The sequence below is a fragment of the Lytechinus pictus genome, chromosome 10 (assembly GCF_037042905.1).
Source record: "Lytechinus pictus isolate F3 Inbred chromosome 10, Lp3.0, whole genome shotgun sequence".
NCBI lineage: Eukaryota > Metazoa > Echinodermata > Echinoidea > Temnopleuroida > Toxopneustidae > Lytechinus > Lytechinus pictus.
In genome coordinates, this window is record NC_087254.1 from 32,265,981 (window position 1) to 32,279,299 (window position 13,319).

General features: G+C 35.8%; 1 protein-coding gene across 1 annotated transcript; it reads right to left on the minus strand.

The window, feature by feature from the left end:
* Positions 1-971: 971 nt before the first annotated feature.
* LOC129263286 (uncharacterized) lies at positions 972-12,283 on the minus strand. The gene is made up of 5 exons (XM_064105846.1): positions 9,531-12,283; positions 8,875-9,102; positions 6,485-7,288; positions 5,843-6,100; positions 972-4,859 (listed from the first exon to the last, which is right to left on the minus strand). The coding sequence occupies exons 1-5, from the start codon at positions 10,047-10,049 to the stop codon at positions 3,780-3,782; spliced, it is 2,889 nt and encodes a 962-aa protein (XP_063961916.1). The 5' UTR covers positions 10,050-12,283; the 3' UTR covers positions 972-3,779.
* Positions 12,284-13,319: the final 1,036 nt, after the last annotated feature.

Sequence of the window (13,319 nt, forward strand, 5' to 3'; positions counted from 1 at the left end):
CATGAAGATTTTGCAAAATTTGAATATTTCTTATTTTATAATACAAAAGAAAGAGTAAGTATATAAAAAAACCATCTCATTTGCCTATCACTATATTGTACATACATGTACATGTAAAGCTTTTTATGAAAAATAAGCTGAACTTTCAAATGTAAAAACTTTTTTTATTGAAATCAGATCTTGACAAAATTTTCAGGATTAAGCTTGTTTGATCTTTCTCTTTGTATTCATTCCCATTTTTATGCCATTGACATGCTCTTTAACCCAAAATAGACTGGGCAATTTCGACGCCAAGAAGACGGGGGGGGGGGGGGGTTGATTAATCCCCCCTTATGATTTCGGCTGTCAGTTGCACGATCGCAACAAAAATTGGCACGCTCTTTACCTGTGGCATAATCTACACAAGTATAAGATCCAATTCAGCAAAAAATCTCATTGCTAATAAATTTTGCTAATCTATGCATAAAATCAAGTTTGCTCTAATTAAATAATAATGCTCATAAAATTCTAACTTTTGGTACACAGACTCTTTATAGGCATCTGATCAAATGTGCTTTAAAAGAATTTCAACATCACTTTTATTTTCTTATTCAATTTATTATTTTCTAAATTTATTAAGTATTTCTTTGTCTTAAGACTTGTTTTTTTATTGTTTTTTCATTGAAAATTGTCTGGGACTTTATTTTGATGGAATTAATTGATTTTAATCGGTAAAATGAAAAATAATGACACATTAATTAATTTTTGTTAAAAACACTTTGCATTGGATTTTTTCCATTTAAAAATATTCTGTATCCTGGCATATTTTCTCCCATCCTAATATGTTTTCCATATTATTCCATCATTTTTTCATCTACCTAACCACAAAATGAATCTGAAGCAAGACATGTACTGTAATCCTGTCTTCAAAATGACATGCACATTAAAAACTCAAACTATGTCACAGAACAAATTGAACAGAGGCAGTGTGATAAAGTTGATAAAGGTTCATCTTTCTGTACCATTTAATAAAAATATGACAAATGCTTCATCAATATACAGGTACACCTTGGTACAAACTATGTTATGAATTGTCCTCATCTTTTTTTCACTGTTTAAAATGGAAAAACAAATGTTATTCCATGTAAAGGAAGACAAATATGAATACGGATAAAATTACTGACAAGATAAAGAGCAATAAGAGAATACTGTCATTCCCTTTGAAAGTTGTCTACATATATTGCAATCATATCATGAATACTGATGGAGATACTGTTAAGAATCAGTGCACTAACAAGAACAATTGTACATCCCAGAGAATATAATATTGCAGTTCTTTGTAAAGTTTGGTAAAACATATTGCAAAAAAGATGATGATAAATACGTATAAAGAGACTGACAAGATAGAGCAAATTGCAAAGGCAATAATATATGTACATCTTCAGTAGCATCACCTTTACTTTCTTCATGCATGTATAATAGAAGATAATAACCCTTCATATCTACAATACCAATCAACAGATGTATGTGAAATATGATATCAGTGAAAAAACACAAAATTATGGAAGGAAGTGCTTTGTTACAACTTTTTGGCATCAAATGAAATGTTTATATTGCATAAATATCAGCTGTATATACTGTATGCACATAATCACAAATCTATACATGTATAACAAATTTGTTAGCTTTACAAAATTTACTGAAATTGAAAGAACACAAATTCATATTAACTTTGTACTGCACGAAGGGGGGGGGGGGGCTTGCAAGCCCTCCTCTCAACATTTTCTACGCGTTTCACTTTGAAATTTTGCTGAATTTCTTAACTTTGAATCTTTTGAAGTAATTTTTTTTAAATATTGGACTGTGGTCATGGTGCTGGGCAGTCTTTTGAATGTAAGTGCCCATCATTCTGAAAATGGCGTAAAACCATGATTCTAAATGTATATCAAAGTGTATACAGAGTTTTCTCACCTAACATGATTGTTTTCAATTTAGCTAAAAATAAATAGGATACAGAGAATTTCAGTAAAATAAATCTTCCAAAATTAACAAGAAATGTATGTATAAGAAATTTATGAAACAATAATAGTATGAGATAAATTATTACATCCTTTTTTTGCCAATCTGTGTTGACTCATGAAATCCTAATATATATAAAGAAAAATCATCAGTGTTAACATGTACCGAAAAAGAAAGAGACAACTGAAAGAGCATTTTAGTGAGTAAAGACTAATCAACTAGTAATAGCCTCATCTTATTTGCTTTAATGAAATTCCAGTGATGCATGGCAAGGAAGTAGACCTACGTTTTGATTGACCTTTAGAGTGTTGTCCATTCCATTTGAAATCAGTATACTTGAATCATGACGACAACTGTTGTACAACTAAAACATTTAAAGCTAAATGATAATAGTTGCTGTAAAACACTAATTTCGTGAGAAAGTCTGTAAAACCAAGGTTAAGTAACTATATCATCGTGGATGTAGATCTGGTACAGTTACATAAACTGAACTTCGTGAAATCATAAACTCTAAGCTGAAATACGATCACACTGAAGATCGCCAACACAGATAGGCACACGTGGGACAGTGTATTTTTATTGCTGGAATAAAGACCCGATGAAAGTGACGGAATCCGCGCTTATTTTGCTTATTACTCAGCAATTACACAATTTCTTCCAGAATCCTTTGGCACATATTTTTTATTCATACAAACAGACACTTAGGTGGTCATTATATTAGATTCTGTAAAGTCATTTTGAGATTGTTACCAGAACTGGAATTTATCTTTAATGTCAATTTGAGAAGTAAAACTATTTTCAAATCTTGTACATTTACAGATAAATCAAGCTTTTTTAGGACAAACAATTTAAATACATTTTCCACGAGGAATGCTTCAGCGCAACCAAGAATGTGAAATGATGAAAAATGTTCATGTTGGCAAAATGGCAAAAAAGCTAAGTGTCACATATACATCACACATTGCCAAATAATGATAAAGCTTTATATCACTAAATAGAAGTTCAAAAAATAAAATACAATACATACATATGCACAGTTAATGTATATCCAAAGATAAATTTCTTTTATGAAATCAACTTCCAATGAGGTGCTCGGGTTGCAGCAAATAATTCCTATCACCTACTCAAATGAAACATTGCTTTAAGAAATAAACCAAAAGCTGATGTGAATGTTTAAATACTAAATTTGAAAAATTCCTTTAAAAAAAAAATAAGTGAAGCTGTGTGCATTGTTCACTTGGCTGGTTCATATCATATACACACCTTTAGTGGAACAGTCAGTTATTCTTGCTGATACAATTAAAAACACAGTTATAAATAATCTTATATATATATATCTATATATATGTATATAAAATGTCATACAGAAAATATAGGAACTATTCTCATACTTGTAATGTTACATGAGTTAAAAAATTTCTCAGATATATCATGCAGAATTATGTTCTTGAAACAAGCCGTGAATGCATGTACCATCATCAGCCATATGTCACCAACTGTTCCCCTGCAATGTAAGGCGGCTTTTCATGTTAAAGAGCATGCACTTTACAGAATATAAAATGAAATGTACTTTCATATAAATCATGGACACCAGTATATACCATGATAATATAAAATTTTCAAAATAGAAAAGATAGTTGTATCATGACAATTTTCAAATGTCTTTGTTATGTATAAGATAGTAGGATACCTGTAAGCATTTCACTAACATGTCATTAACACTGTAAATAAACATCTACCAGCCAAGTAATAAAGGTAGGTCAGATATGAAGAAAAATTCATTAGAAAGCAAAGTCTTTCAACTTTTTTGACATCCATGATCTCAGACTAGCTAGATTGAGCCTGGAAAGAGGGTTCAGAGGAAAGGAGGGGAAAGCATGATGATGCCTCGAATCCTTTTCAGAGAAGATTTGTTCTCTGTGCATGTGATGGGCCAATCTCTGCACGTCTTCACTCAGATCTTTTTTCTTGTGTGCACCCTTATACGCCCGGGTCTGAGTACCTTCATCCACCTTGGTAAGAATTTTTTCGGAGGTTTGTGCTGAATGACTGACTCTCGCGACACTCGCCTTTGAGACTTTACCATGAAATTGGCGGTATTCTTCTTTGAAGATGCGGTTGTGGTGTTCATTTTCTCTGTCTAGTTCAACATTTGTGTCTTCTTTCCCCACATTGTTAACCACTCTATTCCAAATGAGTTGGTGTGCCAATCGTGGGGAAAGAAGACACTTTACCTGCGCAAGTAGCCTCAGACTGTGTAGGGCATACTTAGTCTTCCCTTCTAGCTTAAAGTAAAGCACAAAGTACTTGTACAGCCTGATGATACGAGCACCATCTCCATATTTTCTCGCATCTTCGAAGTCCATCCACAACAAACACATACCAAGGGCTGCCGAGCTGTAATTAAACATCGAATCCTCTGTGTTGGTGCTTGTAGTTTGTTTGCTGGGCTCGTTTGAATGTTGTTGCTCTGTATGTTTCTGTAGACTTCTCTGATGAACGTATTCTTTGTTACAGAGTGGGCAGACGAATTTCGAAGCTCTGTCAAAATGTGGGCCCTCATGAATTGCATACCTGTCCACCAGACGGCCCAGTTGCTCTTTGACCTCATCCGCAACATTTGTAGAATCCTTGTCAATTATATTTCGAGTTGGTTGTGAATTAACATCTTCCATGCCAAAATGATGCAATGCTGCTGCAACAATGAGGGACTCTGAATATCGTGTCAGGAACTCGACTGACGCATTGACATCTTTCAACGGACTTGCAGGAACATTCGTTGCCCTGAGAAAATTCCTGGAAGCGTAAAGTGTCCCAGGGTCTCTAGCTGACTTTGTAGAGTACAACACTTTCCATATAACCTGAAAGAACAAATATTCATGATTGAATTAACTTCATATTTGATGCAAGTGGACATGCGTAAAAAAACAAGAGCATTGGTTGACTGTAATGTGAAGATGTGGGTATCTATCTACCTATCTGTCTACCTATCTATCTATCTACTGTATCAATCAATCTATCCATCCATTTTTTATTCATCCACCCATCTGAATATCTATCTATCCATCCATCCATCTATTCATCTATCCATCCATCCATTTATCTATCCATCCATCCACCCACTAAATACCTACCTATCTATCTATCCATCCATCCATCCATCCGTCTATCCACCCATCTAAATTAACAAACCTAGCTAACAATTACTGCATGATTGTGAGAGAGCTACGGCCTTTCATGTCTATAATCGGACAGCCCTTAACTATTCACTTACAAGTTTTGTCCATTGATTACAAACTAAAATTAGAAAAATGTACGGGAGGGTCATCAGTGTGTTTTAGTATAATTATTTGCAAATTCTGTGTGAATTTGAAGTAAAAAAAAACACAATCACTTTACATTCCAATAAGATAACAAACGCACAACAATAGAAATGATATGAAGGGATGAGATATTAACAGTCTTCATTATTGCAGTTGTATAAAATCATACATATTTTAAAGTGAAAGATTGGAGAAGAAATATGAAATCCTGGTGAGATGATTTTGTGAATGAAAATTGTCTAAAAACTGACTAATTACTACAGAATTTCTCAGTCTTTTTATGTTGTGTAATATCTTAATGTCAAATATCAGTGTGGTAATCATCACATGTTTAGTAGCTAAAAAATATATTACACCTGTAATTTCCTTACCGCCCCCCCCCCCCCTATTTGCCGATTGAAAAAGTCATTTGAATATTTAAAAAATAAGAGTAAAATAGAAAAAGAGTATGGCACTAAACTAAACAATTACTACTCCTTTAAAATTAGTAGAAATTGTAAAATAGTATAACTATTTTATACCTCTAGAAAATTGGCCATGGCATGGAAATCATCAATGACTGGAATGACGCCTTCCCATTTGCTTGCAGAGGATGTGCTGTCCTGCCTGTCCTTTTTTGCATTGACCTGTCTTTCACAAGTTAGTAAGTCTCCTCCGCTGAGAGTTGGGATCTGCACATTGCTGTCCTTCATCATAGGGATGTAAGCATTCATCTTGTCGAGGATGGCAACAATCCCTTCATGAGTATTTTCATTTTCTGTGATGACGCCCAAGTTAACCTGATGGAAATAATATCAAACAAATAACACATCAAGCATGCATAACAGAATACATGTATGATTTTCCTACATTATTATTAGATTCAATACAACATACATGCATTAAAAATGACTGACAGTGTGACTTCTACAAAATCAAGCCTATTTTAAGTAGGCTATGATTCTTTAATATTATATTTGATATTACTTCAAACCTTCCATGTGATATCCATTGGCAAATTACCTTACACTGAAACACACTACTCAGAATTAAATTTCATTTTCATACCTGAATTTATAAATTTGTAGGAGACATCTTTCGCATCTGGCAAATATATTTATTGGCTAAGTTTTCTTATGTGTGCATTGTATCAAATGCTACTTAAAGAATGATTAAACACTTACAACAGTGCTCTTCTGTTTGGTCTTGTCCATGTACTCATGTTTGATTTTCGTCTCAGTAAACTCCGCCATCCATGAGAGTGCTGGTATGTTTTGTGTCACTACTCGAGCCACAAGCGTTGCCCATTCATCTCTCAAATGGTTGTTATCCTCTGGGGAGGGCAGGAACATGTTCAAGGAAGCATCCTCAACATTCATAGCAGGTGCGACGTCTGACAGGCTGAAATCAGCTATTCGGTTTTTTACCGCGAGGAATTGGTAGAAGTGCAGGTCCTGCCCTTTGTCCTCCATGGATGCTTGCCTTGGCTTGACCTTCACATCTACGTTGTCCCCGTTCAGGATATATCCTGGATGACGGCTGGCATTCAGAGATTCCAGTTCACTTGCTGCAAGAACATCCCCCTTGGCCAGCCTCTCTCTCAGCTCTTTTTCAGATCTAGCTTCCTCCTCCACTTCCTCCTTCCACTGCTTTACTTCGGCATCAAAGCCCTCACCTAGGTGTGTCTGCCGCCTTAATGTACTTTTGTACGATACTGACAGTCCTCTCCCCTGAAGACGAGCAAATGTCTTTGACGACGCTCCCCCTCGTTTGAGGGCCAAAGATGTAAGGGTTTGGGAAGCATTCATCTCCCTGTTTCGAAGATATAACACTGTCCCTGCAGCTGCCAATACTCCAGGGATTATTGTGCCAGAAGACTTTGATTTTCGTTTGTCCAACCTGGGATTGGTGGCAGCAGCCTGAAGGCATGTCAGAAGAACTGGGGCTTTTTCCTTCAATTCTGCTTCTTGTTTATCGAAAGAAAACTCCTGAAAACCAAAAAATTATCAAGATATTTAGAATCAGTACTTCATGAAAATCTGGCTGAAATTTACAACTGCATACAGTAAATACCAGCCTATGTGACATTACAATGAAAAGCATATTGGGTACAGCTCATAAAATTGAGTTCTTGTTCCCCCCACACATGCTCCCCCTCCCCTAGAATTTTTGAAAACTGAAAAAAAAAACGTATAGAAAATGTTGTCATGAGCATCATACTCTAGATGTAAAGTGCTTCAAAACAGCGTTATCACTCTTCAAATTATGAAAATTTTCTTGTACAGTGACTGTTAGCTCCCAACACTGTTAATCTCTAACACAATCTTCCATGACATTATATGAAATTCAAAAGTTTGGCTGTAGGTTGAGATAAATAAATGATGTGTTCAATGACATAACATGGGTCTTAAAAATCCAGTGTTCAAGTCAATATGCACAAATTATTCTTCTTGTGATTCAAGTTGTAATTTTTTGTTTTAGCAAGGTACCGGTATGCATCCTGCATGTCCATAATTTTAAAAAGTGCTATTCAGCTTGCACTTTGCGCTCACATCAATTGTTAAGTCAGATACCCATCCTGTTCATGGCTACAAAATGTGTTTACAAACAGCGGCCAACTATCATCTCAGAATATCTTTTACAATTACAACTCACGAATCACCATCAAATTATTTATTTGATGAGGTATTATGATTCCTTGCAAACATTCCTTAAAGGTAGAGTCCACCCCAGAATAATGTTGATTTGAATAAATAGAGAATATCAAACTAGCAAAATGCTTAAAAATTCATCAAAAATCAGATCAATAATAAAGTTATGAGATGTTAACATTTTGCTTATTTTTCATAAAACAGTGATATTCATATTCATAATTCAATGACATGAAAATGAGACAGTTGATGATGTCCTCTCTGTATCTTTTATATTTGATTTTTTTACAGATTCGACAATAAAGACCAAATAGTATTAAACAATGCTAATTCCACATGTTCATGGAGGAATTAATTGTTTTACTTGACAATAAGGAAAAAAAATATGATTATATCATATTTCATATAATAAAATGAAAAGAAGAAACGAGTGGATGATAGTCTCCTCATTTGCAAACCGACCAGGATGTGCTTGAAACTATTTTGTAAATTAAGCAAAATTTTAACATGTCATAACTTTCTTGTTTTACATCCGATTTTGATGAAATTTTCAGTGATATGGTTGTTGGATTTTTCTCTTTTTACTCAGATCAACTTTTTGTTGGGGTGGACTTGTCTTTTAACAAGTCCCTTTTTCAAGTCAGTAGGGCCTATATTAAAAATTTTAGCTTGTGCTTGTTATATGAAATAAGCATAAATGATCTGTTGCCCTCCATTTGCAACCCCCCCCCCCCCCCGTTTAAAAATCATGGTGCGACTGTCTTTATGTTGCATCTGAGTGTATATGTATAAGACGCTCATACAAATGATATTACTAATAATCAATAAATATTATATTCTCATTTCGTAAAACACTTTACGACGTAAATATTCTTTTGGAGTGAACGCCTCAAATATGCTTTAAAAAACAACAATATACTTACTTGTAAAGCTTCCTTGCTTTTGTTTCGGAAAGTTGATTGGTTGTTCTGTATGCCACACAGGTAGGAACATTCTGCACTGATCTCCTTTGACAGACACTCGTTGAATTCACTACGTAGAAGTGGTGATGATGTCACATGGTGAACGACAGTGTGGAGATCACCTCGATCCAAAGCCGTATGAAGTTCATCTATCATTACAGAAGTTGGCGGAGTGGGTTTTGCCAAGTCCTGTAATGTGAGCAATGCATGGATATGTAATTAAAAGTTTCAGAATTACTTTAACCATGCATTAGGGTAGCACTATTTCATTCATGACTATGATTTTAAAAAAAAAAAACATGGAAATATTTTATGACAATCTCAGTTTTATTTGTGTCCATCAAAGACGTAAATCCTTGCGTCACACCTAGGCTATTCATGGAACGGGGGTGATCTATTGTTGCACCCCCCCCCCCCCCACACTTATAGCATGATGTCATAGGTTTAAGCACATGGTGTTAAAGTATGAGATATTACGCAATTCTATGAGGTAAATTTAATTTAGCAAGGGGTTATGGTGACAGTTATTTAAGATGATTAATTTGTCTGTAAGGAAATGGATTCTCAATTAGCAGAAAAGAAAATTAATGAACAAAAATTCTTAAAGTGACACGTACCTCTTCTCTTGTTTTTTCTTTGAATTGGAGCTGCTTTCTCTTGACTGTTGGGGCACATATGATCGGATTAACTGACAAAGTCAAACTCAAAGGGCTTGTTGCTGCTGTGGACTTTCCAGTTCCAGACCGTTTCTGCTGCCTCATCAATTTGGATGGGCTTTCAGTGATCATCCGCTTAACTCGTCCTTCCGGTAGATCTTCATCTTGATTCTTTGGCTTTGCAATCATAGTTTTCAGCTCAAGTGCTGATGGATCATCATTTGATGTTATTTTGTTTACTTTATTTTTGCATACACCACAAATCTTCTTGCACAAAAAATCTGTGTTTCTTTCAGATAACTCATTTAACTTTGAGGAGATTTCATCGTCAACAATGCAATATTTCTTAAACAAAATTACGTTTCTATTGCACACACAACACACACGGTCAGTTGCTCTGGGACGTCCTCTTCCCGGCCGTATCACGACGGGTTTTGTAGGGGTAACGTTAGGTACGTTGACCTTACCAGCAAGCAGCATCGTGACATGGACTCGAAATAACTTGTTGATAAATCATACTGTCTCAGCTAACTAATGTCCAATAATTTATCAGATCGTCTTGAAAAAAGCGTGGTCCATCCAACACAAATATACATCCAAAACTTTCTATAATTCAGTGGAAAATCTATATTGAAAGTGAAACATCAACAATAGACAACATGAAAACTCCAACTCAATCGAAAGTGTTCACACACGTGTTCGCAAAATCAGCTGTGTTTTGGAAATACATTTGTCTTAGTCTTTATCTCTGTACGTATTTCCGTCTAATATTTGACACCCGAACAACATACAGTACTTTTTAGCATCTAGTCCATGATTTCACTCTGTTTTCTTCTAGAGAGTGACTTTATCAAAGACTAAACAAAACTTCCAAGACGGAGGGAAAGACTCGTCCACAATTGAGCAAAGAGACGGGGGTGAAAATAGGGATACGTTTCATATTATTCTTCAAAATAGATATTCAATACAATTCAACTTTAATTTCTTTAATGCTAGATTTTGTAAAAGTAATGAAAATACTGTTTTTGTCAGAAAATGATTTTTCAATGCATTAAAAAAAAAAAAAATCTTCCACAATTAAATCGATCCCCTGCAAAATAGTGGACTATTCCAAACCACGGACGAAACAGCTTTGACATTTCATTGGTCAATTTACGAGGTGAACGTTAAATATTCATGAGCTCATCTATATTCATTAGGAAGACGTGCCTCATGAATATATAATTCGGTACAGATGTCCAGAGGCCCTGGCTCGCGCCAGGCTAATTCGCTTCGCGAATTAGGATATCCCTCGCTTCGCTCGGGAAGCAGCCAGGGCCTCGACCAGAGGCTAGCACTCCACCAACATAACCAGGCAGTCCCTGCCTTTCTTTTCAGGACCACAAAGTAAACAGTATCTTGTTGCATTCTACACCAGTCATCAAATCCCATTCCCAGTCCTGAAGCTAAGTACACATTCATGATATTTCGGTTGAATTCAACCAATCTACACAATCATAACGTAATGTACTTGCCTATCGGTAAGGTTCTTTTCCACAATTAGAAGTTAGAACACATACAGGGATCATCATGATCACGGAAAAACAGTAGTCAAGACTGAGAAAACTGTGTGCATTCCTCCCTATGTCAGCCAGCAATCAAACTGAAAGCATGGACTTACTACAACTAAAACCAAGGGCCATGCTGGATTTTTTGAGCCAGTATGCTTGCTCAGTTCATGTGATCTTTTCTTCTAACCCTGCTATCCCATAATAACTTATTTTATCCATCCCATCATGACAGGTCCACCTTCCCAAATGATGTTGACCAGACCACAATTCTCAGGGGGCACGATGGAAGAATGTTAATGTCTTTTTGGGAGGGCTCCCTTAGCTATTCTCCCAACCACTCCCTGACTAAGACCCCGTTCTCATTACACTTTCTAAAACTAGCTTACTAGAAACCAGTTTGGAATATCGCTTTGCTAGCTTTCCCATTTGATCACCTGAATGTGGTTTTCAAAATTACTTCACGTAAAGCGGTCTTGTTGCTATAAGAACGCTCTCAGTGGGGTGACACCGCATCATCATAGGCATTCTACACACATTGTGTAGAGTAGCACGCACTAAATGTGCGAAGATCGCTTTCCGAAGAATGATTGTCTCCTCACGTACGCTAAAACCAGTTTCACGAGGCAAAGTGATCTTGAACTACATCGCGAGGTGGTTTTATGAACCGGTTTGGAAGATCACTTCCAAGATCGCTTCGACCGTTAAAGGACAAGTCCACCCCAACAAAAAGTTGATTTGAATAAAAAGAGAAAAATCCAACAAACTTAACACTGAAAATTTCATCAAAATCGGGTTTAAAATAAGAAAGTTATGACATTTTAAAGTTTTGCTTAATTTTACAAAACAGTTATATGCACATCTTGGTGGGTATGCAAATGAGGAGACTGATGACGTCATCCACTCACTATTTATTTTGTATTTTATTACGTGAAATAGGGAATATTCTATTTTTCTCCTCATTGTCAAATGAACAGCGATTAATTCCTCCCTGAACATGTGGAATGAGCATTGTTTAATACTATATGATTCAGTCAAGTTTGTCCTCATTGTCAAATCTATAAAAAATGAAATATTGTATAATTCAAACAATAAAAAAAAAATAGTGAGGGACATCATCAACTTTCTCATTTGAGTTGTTCATATCACTGTTTTGTGGAAAATAAGCAAAACTTTAAAGTGTCATAACTTTCTTATTTTACATCCGATATTGATGACATTTTCAGCGTTTTGCTAGTTTGATTTTTCTCTATTTATTCAAATCAACATTTTTATGGGGTGGACTTGACCTTTAAGCTAGTTTCCAATAAACTAGTTTTAGGAAGGTAGTGAGAACGGTGTCTTAGTCTTCAGGCACAGACCCTAATTAAAACTTTACTCAACAAGATGGTCATAAAACCAACTTACCTCCATGATCTAGCACAATACAACTTGTTATAATGGTGATAATTGCATTTTTGTATTAAAAAATGCAACATACATGTAACACATAGTTCAATTCAGCCCCGGGCCATGAAGGCTTGAAATTCAGACCACTTCAGTGTGTTTTGACAAACCGAGGGCTTGTGCCTGTAGATATTTGCTAGACTAAAGTCGCCCCCCCCCCCCCCCGGGAGGGGGGGGGGGCAGTCAAATATATTGCTGTACACACTCGTGAACAAAGAAACGCGTTTAAAGGGGTGTTTTTTTTTTTCAGTTTTGGACGTGGTCCGCGCATGGACTTGTTAAGGGTATCAAAAACACTGATTTTCAAGAAAAAGGGTGGTTTTTAAAGACTGGTCAATGGTCAATCGCGGGGTCAAACGTATTTAGGGTATTTTTTTTTCCCCAAAGCTTTTTTTCTAAGATTAGCCAAACGTGTTTAGGGTATGTTTTTTTTTCCCCAAGCTTTTTCCCAGAGGTCATATTTTGGCGACATCTTGTTTAGGGGCCAAAATGTGTAAATAAAGCCCACGAAGAACTTGTTTAGGGGGTTACTTTGCACACAGAGAAAAACTCGTTTAGGGGGTGTTTGGAAATTTCTTTGTCACGCGTGTGTACAGCAATAAATTTGACTGCCCCCCCCCCCCACCCTGCACAGACCCCCTTGTTTTAAAAAATAAAAGTAAAAAAAAGTGGGAGTTAATAATGACATCAAGTTGATTTTCATTACACTAAAAACATATTTTTTAATTTATGATTTTGTGAAAATTCACCTGAGGAT